Below are 18,445 nucleotides of genomic sequence, written 5' to 3' on the forward strand. Positions count from 1 at the left end.
AGCTTTATATACACAGTCGCAGGACAGGTACACCCCCCCCCCCCCCCCCCCGGGGCGCCCCCACCCCGACTCGCCTGGGGCGCTCCGGTGCCTTGCACCGACCCTGTTGTCAGTAATAATGATGATACAAATACAGGAAATGCCACAGAGAGCATTGCATTCCAGCTGTTCTTACATCAGTTTGAACCATTTGAGGCCGTTGACCGCGGATTTTCAAAACAAAATCAAAAACGTCAACTTTCTTTTCTTCGTTCATCATGTCTATAATGGCGTCTATAACGATGAATGTGCCTGTCCGTCCCACACCAGCGCTAAAACACAGAGACCGAGAGAGAAGACATCAACCACAACTATTCACTCTTCTGTTCTACGGTTACTGTTCAATGATTATTGCTGTATTATTGACTATTTGCATGGCACGTCAAAGGTCCAGTAGTGTCGTACATAGGAGACAGAATATGCAACAGGATTATAGAAGTACAAGGTGACCGCACTGGGCAGTTACAAACAACATAAAAATGAAAATGTGTGCGTGCGTATGTGTGTGTGTATGTCATTTGAGAAATGACCTGTTCTGCTGCAAAACCCATTTATGTGAATTCCTTCAAAAACATTTCCTATCCATTAGCTTAAATGCGGCTCCAGTTATTTGATGTCCAGATTCCGCCACTAGGTGGAGTGTTTGTGCAAGAACAGCAATGCTGTACATTAAGCGTTACTTGGAAATCACTGGTATTCCATGTGCCCCTTTTCCAACGCCCTCTTCACTTCTACTTGTTTTTTAATTGCCTGAAATTGAACTTTCGTAAATTCTGGGTCTCTTAACATTAGAAGTATATGCAATTAAAGGGTGCTTCTCCATTTTGCAATTTAAGGGTTAGAAATGACACCAAAAGATAGTGGCAAAAAAAAAACTAAATCTATGTAGACAGGTAATGAGCATAAGTGCAGTAGTATTTTTGTGTTTGTTTACAAGTAGGCAGAACACTCTTCTGATAAGTCCGTCATAGTTATATTTTGTAGCTGATCGATCTTATTTGGTAAACTACCAAGCAGTTGATCAGTCGCTTGAAAAAAAGATCTTACAGGAATAACAGGACAGTGCTGTGGCCTTGTCAGACGCATACTGAAACATTCAGAGAAGCATCCCGTACGCCGTGTACTATCCTGACCCCTGGCTTCCTGAACATCTGCGCTTCCTATATCTAACAAACAATGACAGACATGACTGTAGTTCCTGCTACTCCTGGCTTACAGTACCAGTAACACTACCTTTCCCTGGTTGTACAATTTCTATATATATGAAAGGCTAACTACTCCTCACCTCCATGAGGTGAAGTACCGCTACTGACCACTAGAGGCCACTCGACGGACCAAATTACTCTTTTGTGTGCTAAAAGATGTCATAACAGAAAGTAAAAGCAATTTTTGCAGGGACACTGATCTGTTTCAAACTTGCTGGATATAGGGCCTTATTGTAGTTCACTCTTTCTGACAAAATCCTTCTTAGATGGACAAAACCATGTGCACTGCAGGGGGGCAGATGTAAACTGTGCTGAGAGAATTAGATTTGGGTGGGGTTTTACTTCAAAGCGAGATCTATATTGCAGTGTAAAAATAAAGCAGCCAGTATTTACCCTGCACAGATGGTTTTGTCCATCTAAGAAGGATTTTGTCAGAAAGAGTGAACTAGAATAAGGCCCATAGAGAGAGGGAGCTGCGAAGACAGATTGAAGGTAGGAGCAGATAGAGACTGGGGGGTGGGGTGCAGAGTTTGTGGGCCAAATACTGCCACAGCTCAAAGTGAAAATAAACACGGTCACAGCTCAAAGTGAAAGTAAAAACGGTCACTGCTCAAAGTGAAAGTACATTGCAGAAGCCGCCATTTTGATGGGATTTTAACTAATACTCCTATAACCCCAAAATGATATGTCCCTGTTAGTCTGTAATTGAGGTGTGATGAGTTTTCTATAGATTAACAATGACTTATATTCCAATAAATATTCAAACATCTGGGAGGTTTAAATCGTAACAACTTTTTACCAGAACCCAGCAGACAGCAATTCCCCCTCAGATATGAAACATCAGATGAATGGACTTTTCTTCTCGCAGTATAAATAAATGAATAGTCTCCTCTTGGTTATAAATGAGATAATATAGTGACTAACAAATTTGTTTTACACCTCACGCGGCTCTTCGTGGCTGCAGATCGATAGGGAGAAGATTACATCCTGACCACAGAGAGATGGAACAGCAGGAGTCATTTGTAATATGGATTTTCATCAGCTGCATGTTACTCCTAGAAGCTCGCACGGAAGCTCACTCACACCAAGCGTTCCATATATCCAGGAGAGGACGATTCTAAGCACTTGCCGTGAGCTCAGCAGTTAGGACAATGATTGTGTTGCTATCTTTAACATTACATCATTCTGATTGGTTACAGGTTGTATATGGGATGGGGGAGGAGTTGAAGATTGAGTACAAGAGGTGTTCTGACCCTTGGTGATGTCACTGGTCTCCCGTCATTGGATAGGCTGCCTTATCATACATGTTGCTACATTTTCCAATGGCTGGCATCACTGCTGGACCCCCACGAGGGAAAATAGCAGGTGGCCGTCGGGAACCCGGCTCTCTGTGTTTTGAAAGTCGGGATCCCGATGTCGGGTGAATGCCTGTCGGGACCCCGTCCAGCACTCGAGATAAAGTACCAGCCAATCAGCTCCTAAGTCACAGGATGGGTTTTGAAAAATGGCAGTTATGAGTTGATTGTATGCTGCATTATCACCGGTCACTTTATCACTTCACCAGACTTAATAAATTTGGCCCACAGTCTGATTTTTCTCCAGGCCTGGTAAACAGACCTCATAGATTGTAAGCTCCACTGGGGCAGGGACTGAGGGGCAAATATTCTCGGTAAAGTGCTGTGGAATTTGTGCGCGCTATAGTATAAGTGATAAAGTTGCCTGCCCTCCCAGCGCTATACATTCTCAGTGTCTATGGGGAAGTAACCATGCTGGTCATTATTGGAAGTTACCGCACAACATGGGAGATGTAAATGATAAAGGGCCCAATACAGAGGTGGACAATGTTTTGATTCGATACACAAAAATGAAAAACACTTCAGCGCTGTCCCTAAATTGATTCTGGAATAAAGCTTGCTTGATGATATCCTGGTTTGACTGATGTCTTTCGACACTGTCTAGACGGGATGAGGCCTCTTACTGACCTCTGTGGGGGTCCCTATATGCACATAAAGGTATCTTTTATGTGTTCCCCAGGACTGTCTCACTTCACTTCACGGTCCGGCGGAAGTGGCTTCCGGTTGCCGGATCGTGCGAAAACACTGTATAATGATAAGTGGAACCACTGAAGCGGGTGTTTTCGCACGAGCCGGCAACCGGAAGCCACTTCCGCCGGACCGGAAGTGACGCGACGCAACCCTCACAGGTGTGTGAGGAGCTGGAGGAAAAAGAGAGAAAACATGGACGCTAATCCCGGAAGGGATGTGGTGGATCTCTTCTATACTGTATGCGCAATATTATTTATATTATGTGACAGCATGTGTATTTGATATATGGATGTAATAGAAGTGTAGCCAGGAATAGAAAATGTATTAGCTAGTTGTTTAGGAGGGCTTATAGGAGGCAATTATTTTCTGCTCCGGCCCAGGTTTTTTGTAATACTGTTTTATAGCAATGAAGGGGACAGGTATATAAACCACCCCAGTATACTTACCTCTCACACCTTGAAAAAGGGCTATAACCTGGAGCCCGAAACGCGTTGGTGAAGGAGGGGACACAGCTGATGGTGAGACTTTTTTGTGCTATTTTACATCTGGCAAATTCGGCTCAACCTGTTCCGGATACAGGGAGAGTTTGAACTTTAAGGTCTCACCATTCTTGTGTTTGTTTTTAACACATTTTTTATCATCTGTTTTTACCTTGTACCACATGGAATAAATTTTTTATGGAGTACGTTGGTTGTGGAGAATATCCTTACCTTGAAAAGACTAAAGAAACCGTTATGTGCCTATAGGGCCTCACATAGAGGTGAGTGTTGTTCTTTGAGACGTGTTGATGTGAATGTTGGGAGTCTAAAGTGACAAGGAAGTTACCAGAGGATCGTAAAACCTGCATTAAAGATACCTTTATATGAAAATAGGGCCTTTATATAAGGTCAGTAACATCTATATTGGGTCTATGAAAAAGAGTGCGAGGTCAGAGGAGGAGTGAAGTGAGACAGTCCTGGGGAACACATAAAAGATACCTTTATGTGCATATAGGGACCCCCACAGAGGTCAGTAAGAGGCCTCATCCCGTCTAGACAGTGTCGAAAGACATCAGTCAAACCAGGATATCATCAAGCAAGCTTTATTCCAGAATCAATTTAGGGACAGCGCTGAAGTGTTTTTCATTTTTGTGTATTGTACTTTGTTGGTGGGAGTGTGGTGACCCACAGAAATTACACACAGCAGCAGCCCCGGGCGCAGCTATCCATCTGTCGAACCTAATGTTTTGATTCGGACCAATGTCTTCTACACCCCAGTGCACTGTGACGCGATGGTGTTGTGGCTCCGCTCGAAGCGAGATGTAAACAGCAGCTTGATTGGCAGTTTACAGGTGTTTGGGGGGGTGGTGACAGGGTGGGATTTTCAAAATGGAGGCGTGTCTGTTTGGGAGGAGCCTAGGCCAGCACCCGCACACGGATTCACTGGCCTCAGCGGCTATGTTGTGGTGGGCATTCTGAGCCCAGATGTCCAATGGTCCTGATATTTCTCCGATTGCTGTGTCTATGGGCACAAATGCTTCAGTGGGCATCTATTTTGTAAAAGAGGGCTACTCGCATTCTCATATCCACTGCGCCTGAAGACGCAACACCGAGCTGCATCCACCTCTGAATCAGGCCCAAAGTTTTTATTTGCCCCGGGAACATTGCCCTAATCGAGCTTCCTTCTAAAACACTGAAAATTCTATCAAGGTCACATGTGAAAATTTACCCATTATGTTGATTTCCTTTACATACTCGGATGCTCCAGGTGTCATGGATAACCTACCCCACCGGGCTGATACAGATGAGGCTGGAGAGGCATCACAGCTGCTTATGTGAAAGCAGTAGTGATGCAATCACATGGTAATATAGCAGGTGTCTGGTATAAATAAACATCTCCTGCTGCCTCAAATCACCTGCAAGACCATTGGCTGGCTACATGACCAATGGGGTCACACAGGATAGCTGGTGCAATTACTAAAAAAGGCCAGGCACTTCCCTGAAATGATAGCTGGCGTTGCCTTCTCCCTGCCCAGAATCACAGCAGGCTGCCAATCATGGTCTATCTGCAGCTCTTGTGGCGTAAAACAAACTTTACTTTATGTGATACTCATTAGAGCGGCTCCTGGTGATTCTATCGCCATTTGCCATCCCCCGCCAGCCGCCAGAGTCTGACAGAATGGGGAGCATGTGCATAAGACGCTCGCGTGCTCCATTCTCCCAGAAGCCCTGCAGCCCTCCACCAGCTCTGGCCCTGCCTGCAGGGAAGCCTTCTGTCCCTGCTCCCCACCGCCTTATTGACAGAAATGGCAGCTCCATCTGTACTTACCCCAACCTCATCTGTTTGGGCCAAAGCCATCCCAACCACATCTGTGCCAGGTCTCACCTACCCTAAACATCTGTATCAGGTCCCAACCACCTCCAACCACATTTGAATTGGACCACACCCACCTACTATCACATCTGAATTGGGCCACCACCACCTCTATCCGAATCTATATCAGCCACGCCCACCTCTAACGGCATCTGTATCGGGCCACACCCACCTCTAACTCCATCTGTATCTGGCCACACCCACCTCTAACTGCATCTGTATCTGGCCACACCCACCTCTAACTGCATATGTATTGGGCCAGTCCCACCTCCACCATATCACCATATCATACCATATCCATATCATACTAAGGAGAACACTGAATGCCATACACAATTTACAGAAGAATGAAAAGACAATCTGCATGCACAAACTTCTCTTAGGAGATAATTCAACCAACCATGTATGTGTTTATTTGGAAATAAATCTATATACAGTATATTTTCCTCTGACTGTCACCGATGTATGTTTACCCAGTCTTTTCTAAATCTCCGTACACTGTAGAATATAACAGGATTGTCCACGGTCTATGATTGTACTATTCATCCGTTCCCCTCGTGTCATTAGCATAAACAATCAAGGTCAACATTCTATGAAGCTGCAGCCAGCGTGCGTCTATTGCGACCTTGTCCTCGCTGTGTTATGGTTATGGTATTGTATCATTATTGCTGTATACTGTCAGCTCTGCACTTACCTGATGAGATATAGCTTATTTCTGTATGTTAATTATAACACAGTCACAACATGTAATATGGATATGGGCAGCAACTGTTAAAGAGCTGCCGGATATAATAAAAGGGACATTGCCAAATATTTCTCACCTACAATGAACGATGATGGGTCCAGCATGGGCAGGATTAAGCCACTTTACTTTCTTCAGGAATTTCAGCATGCCAATGGGTGTAAAGGGTACTCCAAAGTCAGGCCAGCTGGTAAAGTGCAACTGTGTCACCAGCCTGGGGGCCTTACAGCCATCATGAACCTATTTGTGATAGAACAATCAAGATCATCAAGAAAGAGCCCTTAAAATATGCGAAACTTCTCTTACCGCAGAAGGACGTATCCCTAGAATGCTCCACTCGAGCAGTGGTTCCAAACCCTGGTCCTTAAGTACCCATAAACAGCTCATGTTTTCCAGGTCACCAGTGGATTTTTGCAAATGTGACAGTTGGTGATACACAGGGCAGCTTCGGGGTGACTTGGAAAACCTGAACTGTTAGCGGTACTTGAGGACCAGGTTTGGGAACCGCTGCCCTATAGGAAAGCAGAAGATATTGGTAATATCTCCTACTACCGGCCAATAGCTCCCACAGCAACCATTGGCAACTTTACAGCTAGGAGGCTGCATAAGCAAACACGTTAACACAATCACTTTATTTCTTCCGGGGCCCTTGTATTAAAACTAATACACTCAAATGGAACACGATTCCTTGTCGCCGCAATTTACTGGTGAAGATCATAAACCCACCAGGAAGGGCATATTTTGTGTGTGCAAGGGGCTGGTTCAACGAGACACAATGATGGTGATGACCAGTAAAACTAGCTAGATGTCTCAGATTGGCTGATTGTAGTTTATATTATATATTTGTCTCTAAAAGGTGCCTAAACATCAGAACGGTATCAGGGCAATTCCCTGATCTGATGATAACGGGTTGGGGGGATAGGGGAAATTCAACATGTTGGAAACACGATTGGACGACTCCAACCCAAAAAAAAAAATTAATCACAGAATGGTGATTCAAATTGGCAGAAAGCGAATCTCGGCTCAGATGAACATAGAGGGGGATGCAATCCTCTGCCGCTATTCCCGACGGGGGAAATAGCGGCGGAGCCCTATTCAATGCTGTCTTTACCGACAGAATTGAAGAAGGATCACGGCAGAACAAGCCCGACTTTAAAAGCTATCGGGCCCGTTCTGCTGATAACGGACGTGGATTGTCACGATCCCAGCCATAGATCGACAATCCACGTCCGTTTTCGCAGACACGCCTCTTTTCGTCGATCGGCAGGCGGGACATTGAATCCCGCCTGCTGATTTGCTGTCGGGCAAACCGCAAACGTGCCAGGATCACAGCTGTCAGGAGGGATTGACAGCCGTGATCCGGGATTGCATCCCCCCTCAGTGTCCAAATAATTCCCCGCGCTGTAAGGGTGTCTAAGTACATATGTTTTTTACTCCCACTAAACCTGGCGTGTATCTCACTGATGCATCGAACTCTACATGAGCCAATCAAACTGCAAGAATGGGAGATATACTGTATGTGTAGCAAAAGGTTTATTTTAGGGGTGACCAAAAATCTGGAACTTTTGTTTAATTAAAAAATAAAAATAAAAAATACTCACAGGCTGTATGCAGAACTTCCGAATGGTGTAGTCCACAAGGACGATAACATCTTCTACGGAGACTCGAATATTCCCATAAATCCAGCAGCCTTGGTCAGGCCAGTATTGCTGACATTTTTCCTGCACAAAGTGACAGAGAGATTTAAGAGAGTTCAATGTTTTTCAGAATTCACTTCTCCGCTCTGCCGGATACATCTCCCCCTTACTTCCATGTGTTAGATGACATAGCACCACATCATTACCATTATTAGAATTTTTGCCTAAAATGCTGGGAGAAACTCTTTTGTATTCTACCTGTCCGTCCAGATGTACTCAATATAACAGATCCCATGCACAGTGTCTTGGTTTTACCCCACTGCATGGTCTGTGATAGCCTCTACTCTCAGCAGGTGCCTTAGCAACCTTGAAGAGCACCTGAGAGAGGCAGAGGAATAAGCTCAAATAAAAAACCCAATCTCCTTCTACTTTACAATCCTTTGTCAACTTGCTGAACACCAAACAAGATTTTAAAATTGGCAAGATGGTGCTGGGACCACTAAGCTGAAGTTTTGCCTAGGGTGCCGAAAAACCTTTGAATGGCTTCGGGCTGACAAATTGGGTCTTAGGGACCATTTTCCATTGATTCCAATGTAAAAAGCGCGTTGATCGTATCGCATGCGATTTGGTTGGCATGCGATGCGATCGACGCGGGTGCCGTGCTAGGAAACAAGTACCAAAATCTAGGAGCATGGTGGGTCCAAAGCTGGCTTTCCTCTGTGGCGATAATATTGACCACGTAGTATCTTATCTCCCATGCATCTGGCACTAACAAATAGTACAATGTGAGTTTCTACATGGTAGAGAGTACAGAAAAACAATGGGCAGGGTCCTGAGGCGCACTCTGGGCAGGGTCCTGAGGCGCACTCTGGGCAGGGTCCTGAGGCGCACTCTGGGCAGGGTCCTGAGGCCCACTCTGGGCAGGGTCCTGAGGCGCACTCTGGGCAGGGTCCTGAGGCGCACTCTGGGCAGGGTCCTGAGGCGCACTCTGGGCAGGGTCCTGAGGCGCACTCTGGGCAGGGTCCTGAGGCGTACTCTGGGCAGGGTTCTGAGGCGCACTCTGGGCAGGGTCCTGAGGCGTACCATGGGCAGGGTCCTGAGGCGCACCCTGGGCAGGGTTCTGAGGCGTACTCTGGGCAGGGTTCTGAGGTGCCCTGTTCTTTGCATGAAATCTCCAAGGCCACTCTGTGGTGTCAGGCCACATCCCCTCCAGTGTCTGGCCACACCCCTCCAGTGTCTGGCCACACCCCCTCCTAAGTCTGGACACACCTCCTCCTGAGTCTGGACACCCCCCCTCCTGAGTCTGGACACCCCCCTCCTGAGTCTGGTCACACCCCCTCCTGAGTCTGGTATCACCCCCTCCTGAGTCTGGTCACACCCCCTTCTGAGTCTGGTCACACCCCCTCCTGAGTCTGGTCACTGAATTCCTGCCCCAGTCTGACACTGCGTACAAATCAATTTCTCTAACAACTTCCAGGTTGTCTGTAAACCCATCTCGCAACCTTCTATCTGTTTTTAATAGGTTCCATCACCTTTTATAAATGTCAATGAGATACAGTTCCACTATCAAGATATTTTCTCTACAAAACGAACCCGTTTCCTAACGATCCTTTGTCACCTCTGCATGCAGATACGCAGTTTGCCATCTTCCATCAAAGTCAATAACTGTATCTATGTAATGCAGAAAACTAAATAATACTGATATAATGATAAAGCGCACCATATAATAAAGTGGACTTTAAATCCAGCAAAAGCACATTATGGTAAATCACATGATTTCCGAGTGACACACTATGACATCATCACCTTGGGTTAGTCTGACAGGACGAGCCCTGAGTCATACACCAGAGCTTTCTTATCTGGTGCCTCGCCCCCTAGTACAATACTTGGACTTTGTAACAGACTCCACAAAAGAAAAATGATATTACACGGAAGGCTTCGTGCAGGAAACCTTAGGTTACAAATGACAGGGCGATCACCTCTTTCCGCTCCCGCAGGTTGGTAAGCATGACTATGGTCGCAGACTTCTGCTCCCAGATCATTCTCCAGAAGTCGTTGACTGTATCTTGTTTGGGACCTGCAGTGAAGAGAGCGTTAATAGGACTTCTACGCACACCGTACATACACACTGCAGTGACCTTTCTATTGTGGCCAGGAGTTCCCTGCTTAGCTGCACCCACTTGCTATTATTTTATGGTCAGGTGCCCAACCCGTGTGTTGTGACACATATGCGTGCCACCATAAAAACCTGTGTAAGTCACACAAACATACGCATCACAGAACCGGTTTCTGCTGCTATAAATAGCTCAAGTGGTAGAAATCTTGCTAAGAAAAACCATAAAAGAAACCCAACTTCCATTTAAACAAAGAATAATTGAATTTAAATATTTGAATTCACCCAAATAAATGAAATGTAAAATATAAAGATACTTGGCTGATATATATATAAGGAGCTGCAATAGATAAAGCCCTTGGAAATGTTATCCCTAGACATATTGCTGTGCAGGGTGACAAGGAAGCCCATAGGACAATCCTGGGGCACTGGGGTCATTAAAAGGGGGCAGGGCCTACAGGACAAGGAAGTAGATGCTCTAGACCACAACCAACCAGCTCCTGTCATTTTTTAAATGCAACCTGTAACAGGACAGCTAGGAGCTGATTGGTTGGGACTTTATCTCCTACCAGTATTTACTAAACATACTTTTAGATCAATGTAGTTTATTTTCTCTACTTTTATGAATCAGGATGCACATGAAAAGGATCATTTCCAAAGCACAAGTAAATGAGATTTACCATGCTTTTCTCCATATACGGACAGGCAAGGGAGCGGAAACGGCTCACGGTTTAAGCCTCTTGCAAATAGTCTTGTTTAAAATGTTATAATTTATAGTGTATTTATATCCTTCCCTTTAGAAGGTTATTGCTGTATATTTATATATATGCTTAGTGTTATGCTTAAGCAACTCTGTGTTAATCAGTAGCCGCCTGGTTCATTCCATTAATTTCTTGGGTATACAAACAAGTAATTTTTAATAGGACCCCGGTGAAATGGAAGAGGCGCTCCAGCGAGCCAATTCAAGGCTGTTAGTTACCTTGAGCCGCTATGAATTTATTCTTGTCTTTATAGCCCTGGAATGACAGGAACAAACATCGTAAGACAAGTAGGCTGCGCACAGAGAGAGAGTGAGAAGAGACAGAACAGAGCACGGACAGCATAAGACAGATGGTCGGCTCAGCTCTTACATCTATGTATGAAGCGTTAATGTAGTCTGAACATACGGATCCTTCCGCTGGCGTCAGCACAACCCTGGAGTGGTCATCTGCAAAGAGACAATGTGACTGCGACAGTCAGACAGCGGAACCGGGGAATGACAGAGCTTTCTAGAACCTTTATAGCAGTCATAAAGTATATTGAATGGCAAGTTATAGAACAGCTAGAAAATAGGGATGGCCATCGGTGCCTTTGCCATCGATGTTTGCCATCCATGGCAGAAGTGCAACTGGCCATCGATAGTACATAACTATGCAATGGATGACCATTGATGTTTTTACATATTGATGGTCATCCATTGTCTTTGACCGATTGGCCTGTGGGCCAATCAGAATATGGGGGTGGGGGCTTCACGGGTGTCCTGGGCGGAGCTATGCTCCGTGTCCCAGGAAAAAGCAAAACAAAACTATTTGTTTAAGCTCGACATCGATGGTGGGAAACCATCTGGTTCTCCCCCCTCAATGTCAAAACTATTTGGCATCGGCCATAAACCATCAATATTTTGTAAACATCGATGATCGATGGCCATCCCTACTAGATAATCGATAGCTGCAAACCTGATTGGAGGCTGTACCTTGACCCATGCATGTAAGTTTTGCAAACCGTTCGCATTTGTCGCAGTAGAATGTAGTTGCCAAGGTCACAGAAAGAGACCACTATGGGCCAGATTCAGTAATGCAAAGTGCAAGTCATTGTGTGTATGGAACAAACCATTTTGTCATGCAAGGGGAGCAAATACATTTATATTGTTTCTCCTAATACTGGATGCTTCTGCATGTAGCCCACAGATGATATACAGCTTTATTCTAACACTGCAATTTACTGTAGCTTACAGTTTGAACACCCCCACCCAAATCTAACTCTCTCTTTGCACATATATCAGCCCCACCTTCAGTGCAACATGGTTTTGCCCATTTGAATGTTTTTTTGCCTAGCTAACAAAGCTGAATCAAAATATACTGCACTACTATTTTGCCCATGCTTAAGGGGTGTGGTCATCCAGAGGGGGTGTGGTCAGCCACCACCGACAATTGGCTAACAATTAGGCAAATCTTGGTGTCATTTTTATAGAATTTAAACAAGAACCCATGTTTATCTATTGCCCTGCTCCACTAGGTAACTGCCATGAGGAGGTGGGCCCTCAGGCAGTGGGGCCCACCAGAGATATCCCTGTACCCCTGTGGACCAGTTTAATCCTCTCTCCAGTAAATCAACACACGTGCTATATGATAAAACACCGACGCCTACACACACACTTCCACCTACAGTCACTATGCATGGAATGTGTCGGTCACTGACAGTAGGGATATAAGTGGTTATTATATTTCTATCCCCGAATCTCCGATATATGCTCTCAGTCACCAATGTGCTCCTCACCCAGTGACCGCAGGAGGAAGCTCCCAGTGATTCATCAGTGTGTCCTCCTCATGTGACTGTCGCTACAGTGTAGTGACCATACACAGAGGGACAGGACACAAGCATAGACTCATGGTGTTGTGTTTGCAGAGACCACTGACTTGTTTACCGTCAGTGCGTAAAGAATCCTATAGACTTCTAAACACCCGGGAACTAACATGCCACGTCTCTAACAGGGAAAGCAGATATTTGGGATGTTTCCGGTAGACTAACTGTTACCTGTAGCAATGCACTATGGAAGATCCCAGTGACCTTGACAGTTCATTATTGCCTACAGCAGGGTGACATTACCTACATTATTCATAATTACAAGAAAATTAAATGAAAAAGCCTTTATATGGCATTCAGATCACTCCCTCCATGATAATTATAGCTCCCTATTTAGAATTAACACCTACACAAACTGCATTGCCATAAGTGCGGAATAATCAACTAGCTGATTTTCTTAACCCTTGGAAGTTTAGAACATGTATGTTGCGAGGCAGACTGACTAGCAATGAAGCTGGGTACACGCTAGGCATTTTTGTAACGATTTGGACGATTCCGAACAATCGGAATGCCAAATCGCTCAAATCGTACAGTGCGTACGCAACATGCGATGGAAGATGCATGCTCCCGCCGGTTGTTGGTCGCATCTTCGGATCTTTTGAGCACGCAGGGAGATTTTTAAATATTGCTTAGACTTTGTATTCCTGAATGTGGCCACTGACCGTATCGTTTGTAAAAATCGACCATTGTGTACTTACTATATCGTTTGTCCAGGAGTTCCAGCCAAATCATTAATGATATTGTATCATTTACTAATCGATTCACTTTTTTATGTTAATGGCAGTATCCATTCAACTAATGCGGGTTTTATAACTGCCACCATTAATATAAGCACTTTCACCAGCCCCATGATAGGAGCAAGATGGATCCAGGTAAGTTGGAGCCGACTCCGAATAGGACAGACAAACGCAATACTCGCCTAACCTACCCGAAGAGTAAAGCGGTGCTCCCTGAAATTTTGTCTTTTTTTCTGCAAGCGCAAAATAAATGTGACATTATAAATTGAGGTGTAAGTCCACTTTGCCTTACTGCTCTATTTTTATATTATAAATGAGACTATGGGATTTATTTGCTAATACCCCCATTCATACCGCAAATGCCGGGGTCGTACCCAGAATTAGGACAGGGGTCCATTCCAGGAGCGCCCCGACATTTGCGGTCTACAAGCACGGGGCAGGGCGGAGCGACGGCGCGTAGTCAAGGGACGGGGGAGGCGGCAGCGCTTGGAGCGGACAGCATTGCCTCCTCCATAATTTGAACGGGACCCGGGTTACCCATTCACACCGCACCATACCCCGGGAAGATCCCGGGAACAACCCTGGTAGCTACCAGGGATGATATGTCGGGGCAAGGCTCCCGGGATTTCGACCCGGGCGCATTCACACCAGCACTACACCTGGGTTGTTCCTGAAGCCAACCCGGGAAAAATGGCTGATGTGAATGGGTAATTCGGTGGGAGTTCTATTGAAGATAAGATGTTGCTATGGGCAAACATCAGATTCTATTAAATATTGTTTAGAAAATAAATAAGAAGTAGATTCTGATTGGTTGCTATGGGAAACATCCCATCTTGAATAGAATTGAATTATAGACAGCACCTCGTTTCATTTTAGAAGCTGTAGTAAATGTACCCCATAGTACGCATTGTAAATGAATGTTTCAACTTACAGGGAAGAATATTTGGATATCGGTTCTTTTCTTTGTTTTCCTCTTTATTGGCTATTTCAAGTGATCCCTGCAAATTCCCCGGTTGTAGTGACTGTTGGGGGGAAAAAAACAAAAAACCTTAATATTGTTCCAGTACTATGACTACTATCAATCAAGAACCATATATCACGCCGGGTCCATCCTATCTCCATCGCTACCCTTATCCCACACTCTTACTGGAAGCTGTATACTGATTTGCCACACACAGCACATTTTACAACAAATGGCTTTGTTTTACATTGCCAGCCCCTGCCGTCGTATCCAGTCCTATTGGCAAAAATGATCCTTTTGCACAATGTTTGACTGTTATATTTAAATGTTCAGGCGAATAACCCATCTGTGGCATTGGGAGCCGGAAGCTTCATCTCCGCACCCTCTGCAGCGCTAATTGATCTGATATATAAATATCGTTAATGCATTCATTGGACAATCCTTTAGTCCTTGTAAAATGTTCATTTCATCAGTGGGGGAATCTTATAGATGAGGTGTAAAAGGGTGACAATCACTATTAAAGCACAGTTTATTTGTGTTTAAATAGCAAGCTAAGTACCTTTCAAGCAGGCATGGTTCCTATTGAAAGTATAACAATAAGAATCAATCAATCTTGAAATAAAGGAGTATAATTACGTGTCCAGGGATTATGGAACAAATGGACGGGTATATAACTTCACTTCAAAACTACTAGGGAAGATTTTCTCATATACAAAAAAAAAAAATCGAACTGAAAATACAATATATTCATAGTGTAGTATTTTTTAAATAAAAAGGTTCTTAATGAATAAATTGATTCCAAAGGAGTGGTATCTCTTCTGATATGGGGGTCACCCTTTGTGCTGAAGCAAATAGGAATGCTTACAGAAAGCTTACATTCACTATGTGAACACCAACCATATAAAGGTATCTTTGTAAATATGGTCACATCAATGCTTACTTCATCCTGGTGGTGTATCCTCTAGGCTGGCCAATCCCGGTATCGGGATCGGCGGGATCCCGGGATTTGGCCTCCAAAATGCCGGGATTTCAATCCCGGGATTGCAGATTCCAATCCCGGGATTTCGGGATTAGACTGCACATGTGCAGTCTAATGCCGGGCAGCGTCTGAGCACCCGCTCAGACACTGCCCGGCTTCTCCCATACCCGGCGTGCGGCCTGCGCAGCGTGATGAGGTCAGCTGTCACGCTGCGCAGGCCACACAGCGGAGCCGCCCACACACCCAGCAACCCGGTTTATCAGCACACGCCCGCCCACCCGCCAAGCTACGCGACCACCCGAACAGCTACCCAGCCGCCCAGCCACCCACCCGCCCAGCTGAAGCTGCCCACCCGAAGCTGCCCACCCGCCCAGCTGAAGCTGCCCACCCGCCCAGCGGACATACCTGCAGCCCACCCGGCTCCCAGCAATATCTGCACGCTCGCCCACCCACCCAGCACCCGCAAATGTAAGTTCTGTGAATGTGCATGGTGGCCGGGGCGTTTTTTTTTTTTCAAATTAGGGAAGCCAATCCCGGGAATCCCGGGATTGAGCATTTTTCAAACCCGAATCCCGGGATTGAAAAAATGCCCCAGGATTGGCTTCCCTAGTATCCTCCTATAAAGGTTTCTTTGATGTTAGGCCAACCTTTATGCGAGGATACACCACCAGGATGATGTACCCCGTACGGATTGACATCACAACTCCATATCAGAAGAGATACCACTCCTTTGGAATTAAATTATTAATTTTTTTTAAATAGTGCACTATGAGTATAATTTCTGTTTGATTTTTTGTATATGAGAAAATCTTCCCAAGAAGTTTTAAAGTGAACGTGAATGTACCCTTCCATTTGTTCCATAATCCCTGGACACGTAATTACATGCATTTATTTGGAGATTGAGCACATCTAGAAATACCTATTCTTTGTGTTATATTTTCATGTTTCTGAGAGACTGAAATATCCCTCATTGGTGTTTTTCCTATTGCTGCTCAGGGCGCAGTGAGTTCTGTAGAAAAAAAAAGTTTTCATATATTGGGGCAGATGTATTAAGCTTTAACAAGAGATAAATGCAAGGGTGATAAGGAGAGATAAACGCCCAGCCAATCACCTGCTAACTGCCATGTTAAAGGCTGAGTTTGAAAAAAGTCAGTAAGGAGCTGATTGGCTGGAAGTTTATCTCTCCTTATCACCCTTGCATTTATCTCTTGTTAAGGCTTAATACATCTGCCCCAATGTTCTTATTGACCCTCTTAGTAATCATTATCTCTCTTAAAATATCTCTCTGGATTAAGAACAAGTATGGCTGTCAGGCACAGGGTCACATGGCTTTCAAACTGTTCAGAGGGTGAAGGTGAAATCAGAGGGAAGGAGAGGAATAATATCATAGTGCAGATAGAGCTCAAAACTGTGCTTCAAAACCTCTCTGCTCACAAGTTATGTGACTGTGGTTGCTATGACTTGGTGCAGAATTATCAGTAGTATCTGTTACATTGAGTGGTTGTAAATCCTATAAAGATCTGTGGATGGTCTGAGTATTGTTCTGTTTGTTATCTGAAGATTATTATACTGTATGTAGGATACGGCCAGAACTTGTATGGTATTCTCCCATCAGGTAGACACGTCTGGTCCATCCCTGCCAAGTCATCAAGAACCGCAAAAATCTTCTTCCCAACAGCTATTGAACAATGTACTTTAAAATACTGCTAATCTAAACACCTAACTGCTCTGTCTAACCTTGTAAATCATAACATGTGAATTGACATTTCTATGCGCAACTGATGCAATGTATGTATCCCCTGTTATCCCTCTTGCACCATGCTTGAAGCTGCACTGTATCCACAAAAAATTCCTTGTATACAATATCAGTATTGCGTGTGTGCTTGTAGCGAATGGCATGTTGGAGAACAGTGCGGAAGTCAGTAGTAGGTAATGCAGTGGTGATTTATGTGACGGGTGAGAGTGTTATATAGGTTGCAGCATCATTAAGACAGTGGGGCAGATTCAATTAGCCTCCATAGGCTGCAAGTTTAATCTGCCATCTCTTAGTTCATGTCTGTAAGCCGCTGGAGCGGGCTTCAGCTGCTCCTGTGCTTAGCTCAATCTGCCCCAACGAGTGGCGGTGGTAAATTCTGAAGTTTGTATTAGGCTGAATGAAGGAACCCGTAAATGTGGCGGGGAATGAATGGGACCGATGGGTCATCGAAGGCTTGAGAACAGTACACCGCAAAGTAGGTCGGTAAATAAAGGGGAGTGTAAGCGCTATTCTGTCTGATTAGGAGCATAAAGGTGTTTCCATCCGCACTGCAGACTCACATTGTACTCTTCCCGAAAGAGCTTTCCGTCATCGGCCGATCGTACTCTGACCTCCTCTTCTAGATGCTCTACTGGAATAGGGAAGTATTTCTTGATAACAGTGGGCGAGCTGCTGAGTAACATCACTCGTTGCTGTTCTGTAGGGGAGAGAAAAGACAGATTTACAAACATATAAAAAGCAACAACTAATGTTAGAGAGAAATATATTTTATATACTGAAGTTTTAAGTTGGACATAGGAGCAATGATTCAATTTCATAGTTCTCGTTGGATATCTTAATCTCGTTGCGCACCTAAAACAGGAACCTCACATCCCTATTCGATGGTGTCTGAGGGCCCTGCTCTGTCTACTAGCTAATACCACTGTCACACCTACAACCCGACGATGGACTGGCTCCAACCTGGGACACAGATCATGGGGCAGAGACGGGTTTTAGGTTGCTTACCCAGGGTTATTCTCGGGTCGTCACCGTTCACACTGGGCCTGGGTATTCTGTCTAGCGATGGATGCTTGGAGATATTTCATGGCTAATCGTTGCTGAACATGCCAACCAGCTCTATTTAGGCATGACCTGGGTCACTATATTATATTCCCTAAAAAGTGCTGTTTTCGAAATGTGCCGGCCACAAATATAAAGGATCCCCCGCAAGTACTATGGAGGGACTGCAGCATATATCTCCGATATCTGCCACTGTCC

At 44.8% G+C, this 18,445-nt stretch overlaps 1 protein-coding gene across 1 annotated transcript in view; it reads right to left on the bottom strand.

Annotated features, from left to right (window-relative positions):
* The window catches only part of PTPRE (protein tyrosine phosphatase receptor type E), a 174,544-nt gene that overhangs the window by 24,719 nt on the left and 131,380 nt on the right, over positions 1–18,445 (bottom strand). Inside the window, exons 5-12 of the mRNA XM_083149514.1 lie at positions 17,749–17,885; positions 14,424–14,514; positions 11,264–11,340; positions 11,113–11,149; positions 10,000–10,097; positions 7,985–8,104; positions 6,463–6,623; positions 176–311 (exon numbers count right to left, since the gene is read on the bottom strand). Of these exons, the coding sequence (XP_083005640.1) occupies positions 176–311; positions 6,463–6,623; positions 7,985–8,104; positions 10,000–10,097; positions 11,113–11,149; positions 11,264–11,340; positions 14,424–14,514; positions 17,749–17,885 (857 nt within the window). The remainder of the gene's footprint in view (positions 1–175; positions 312–6,462; positions 6,624–7,984; positions 8,105–9,999; positions 10,098–11,112; positions 11,150–11,263; positions 11,341–14,423; positions 14,515–17,748; positions 17,886–18,445) is intronic.

The sequence above is a fragment of the Crinia signifera genome, chromosome 6, assembly GCF_055691185.1.
Source record: "Crinia signifera chromosome 6, ASM5569118v1, whole genome shotgun sequence".
Lineage (NCBI taxonomy): Eukaryota > Metazoa > Chordata > Amphibia > Anura > Myobatrachidae > Crinia > Crinia signifera.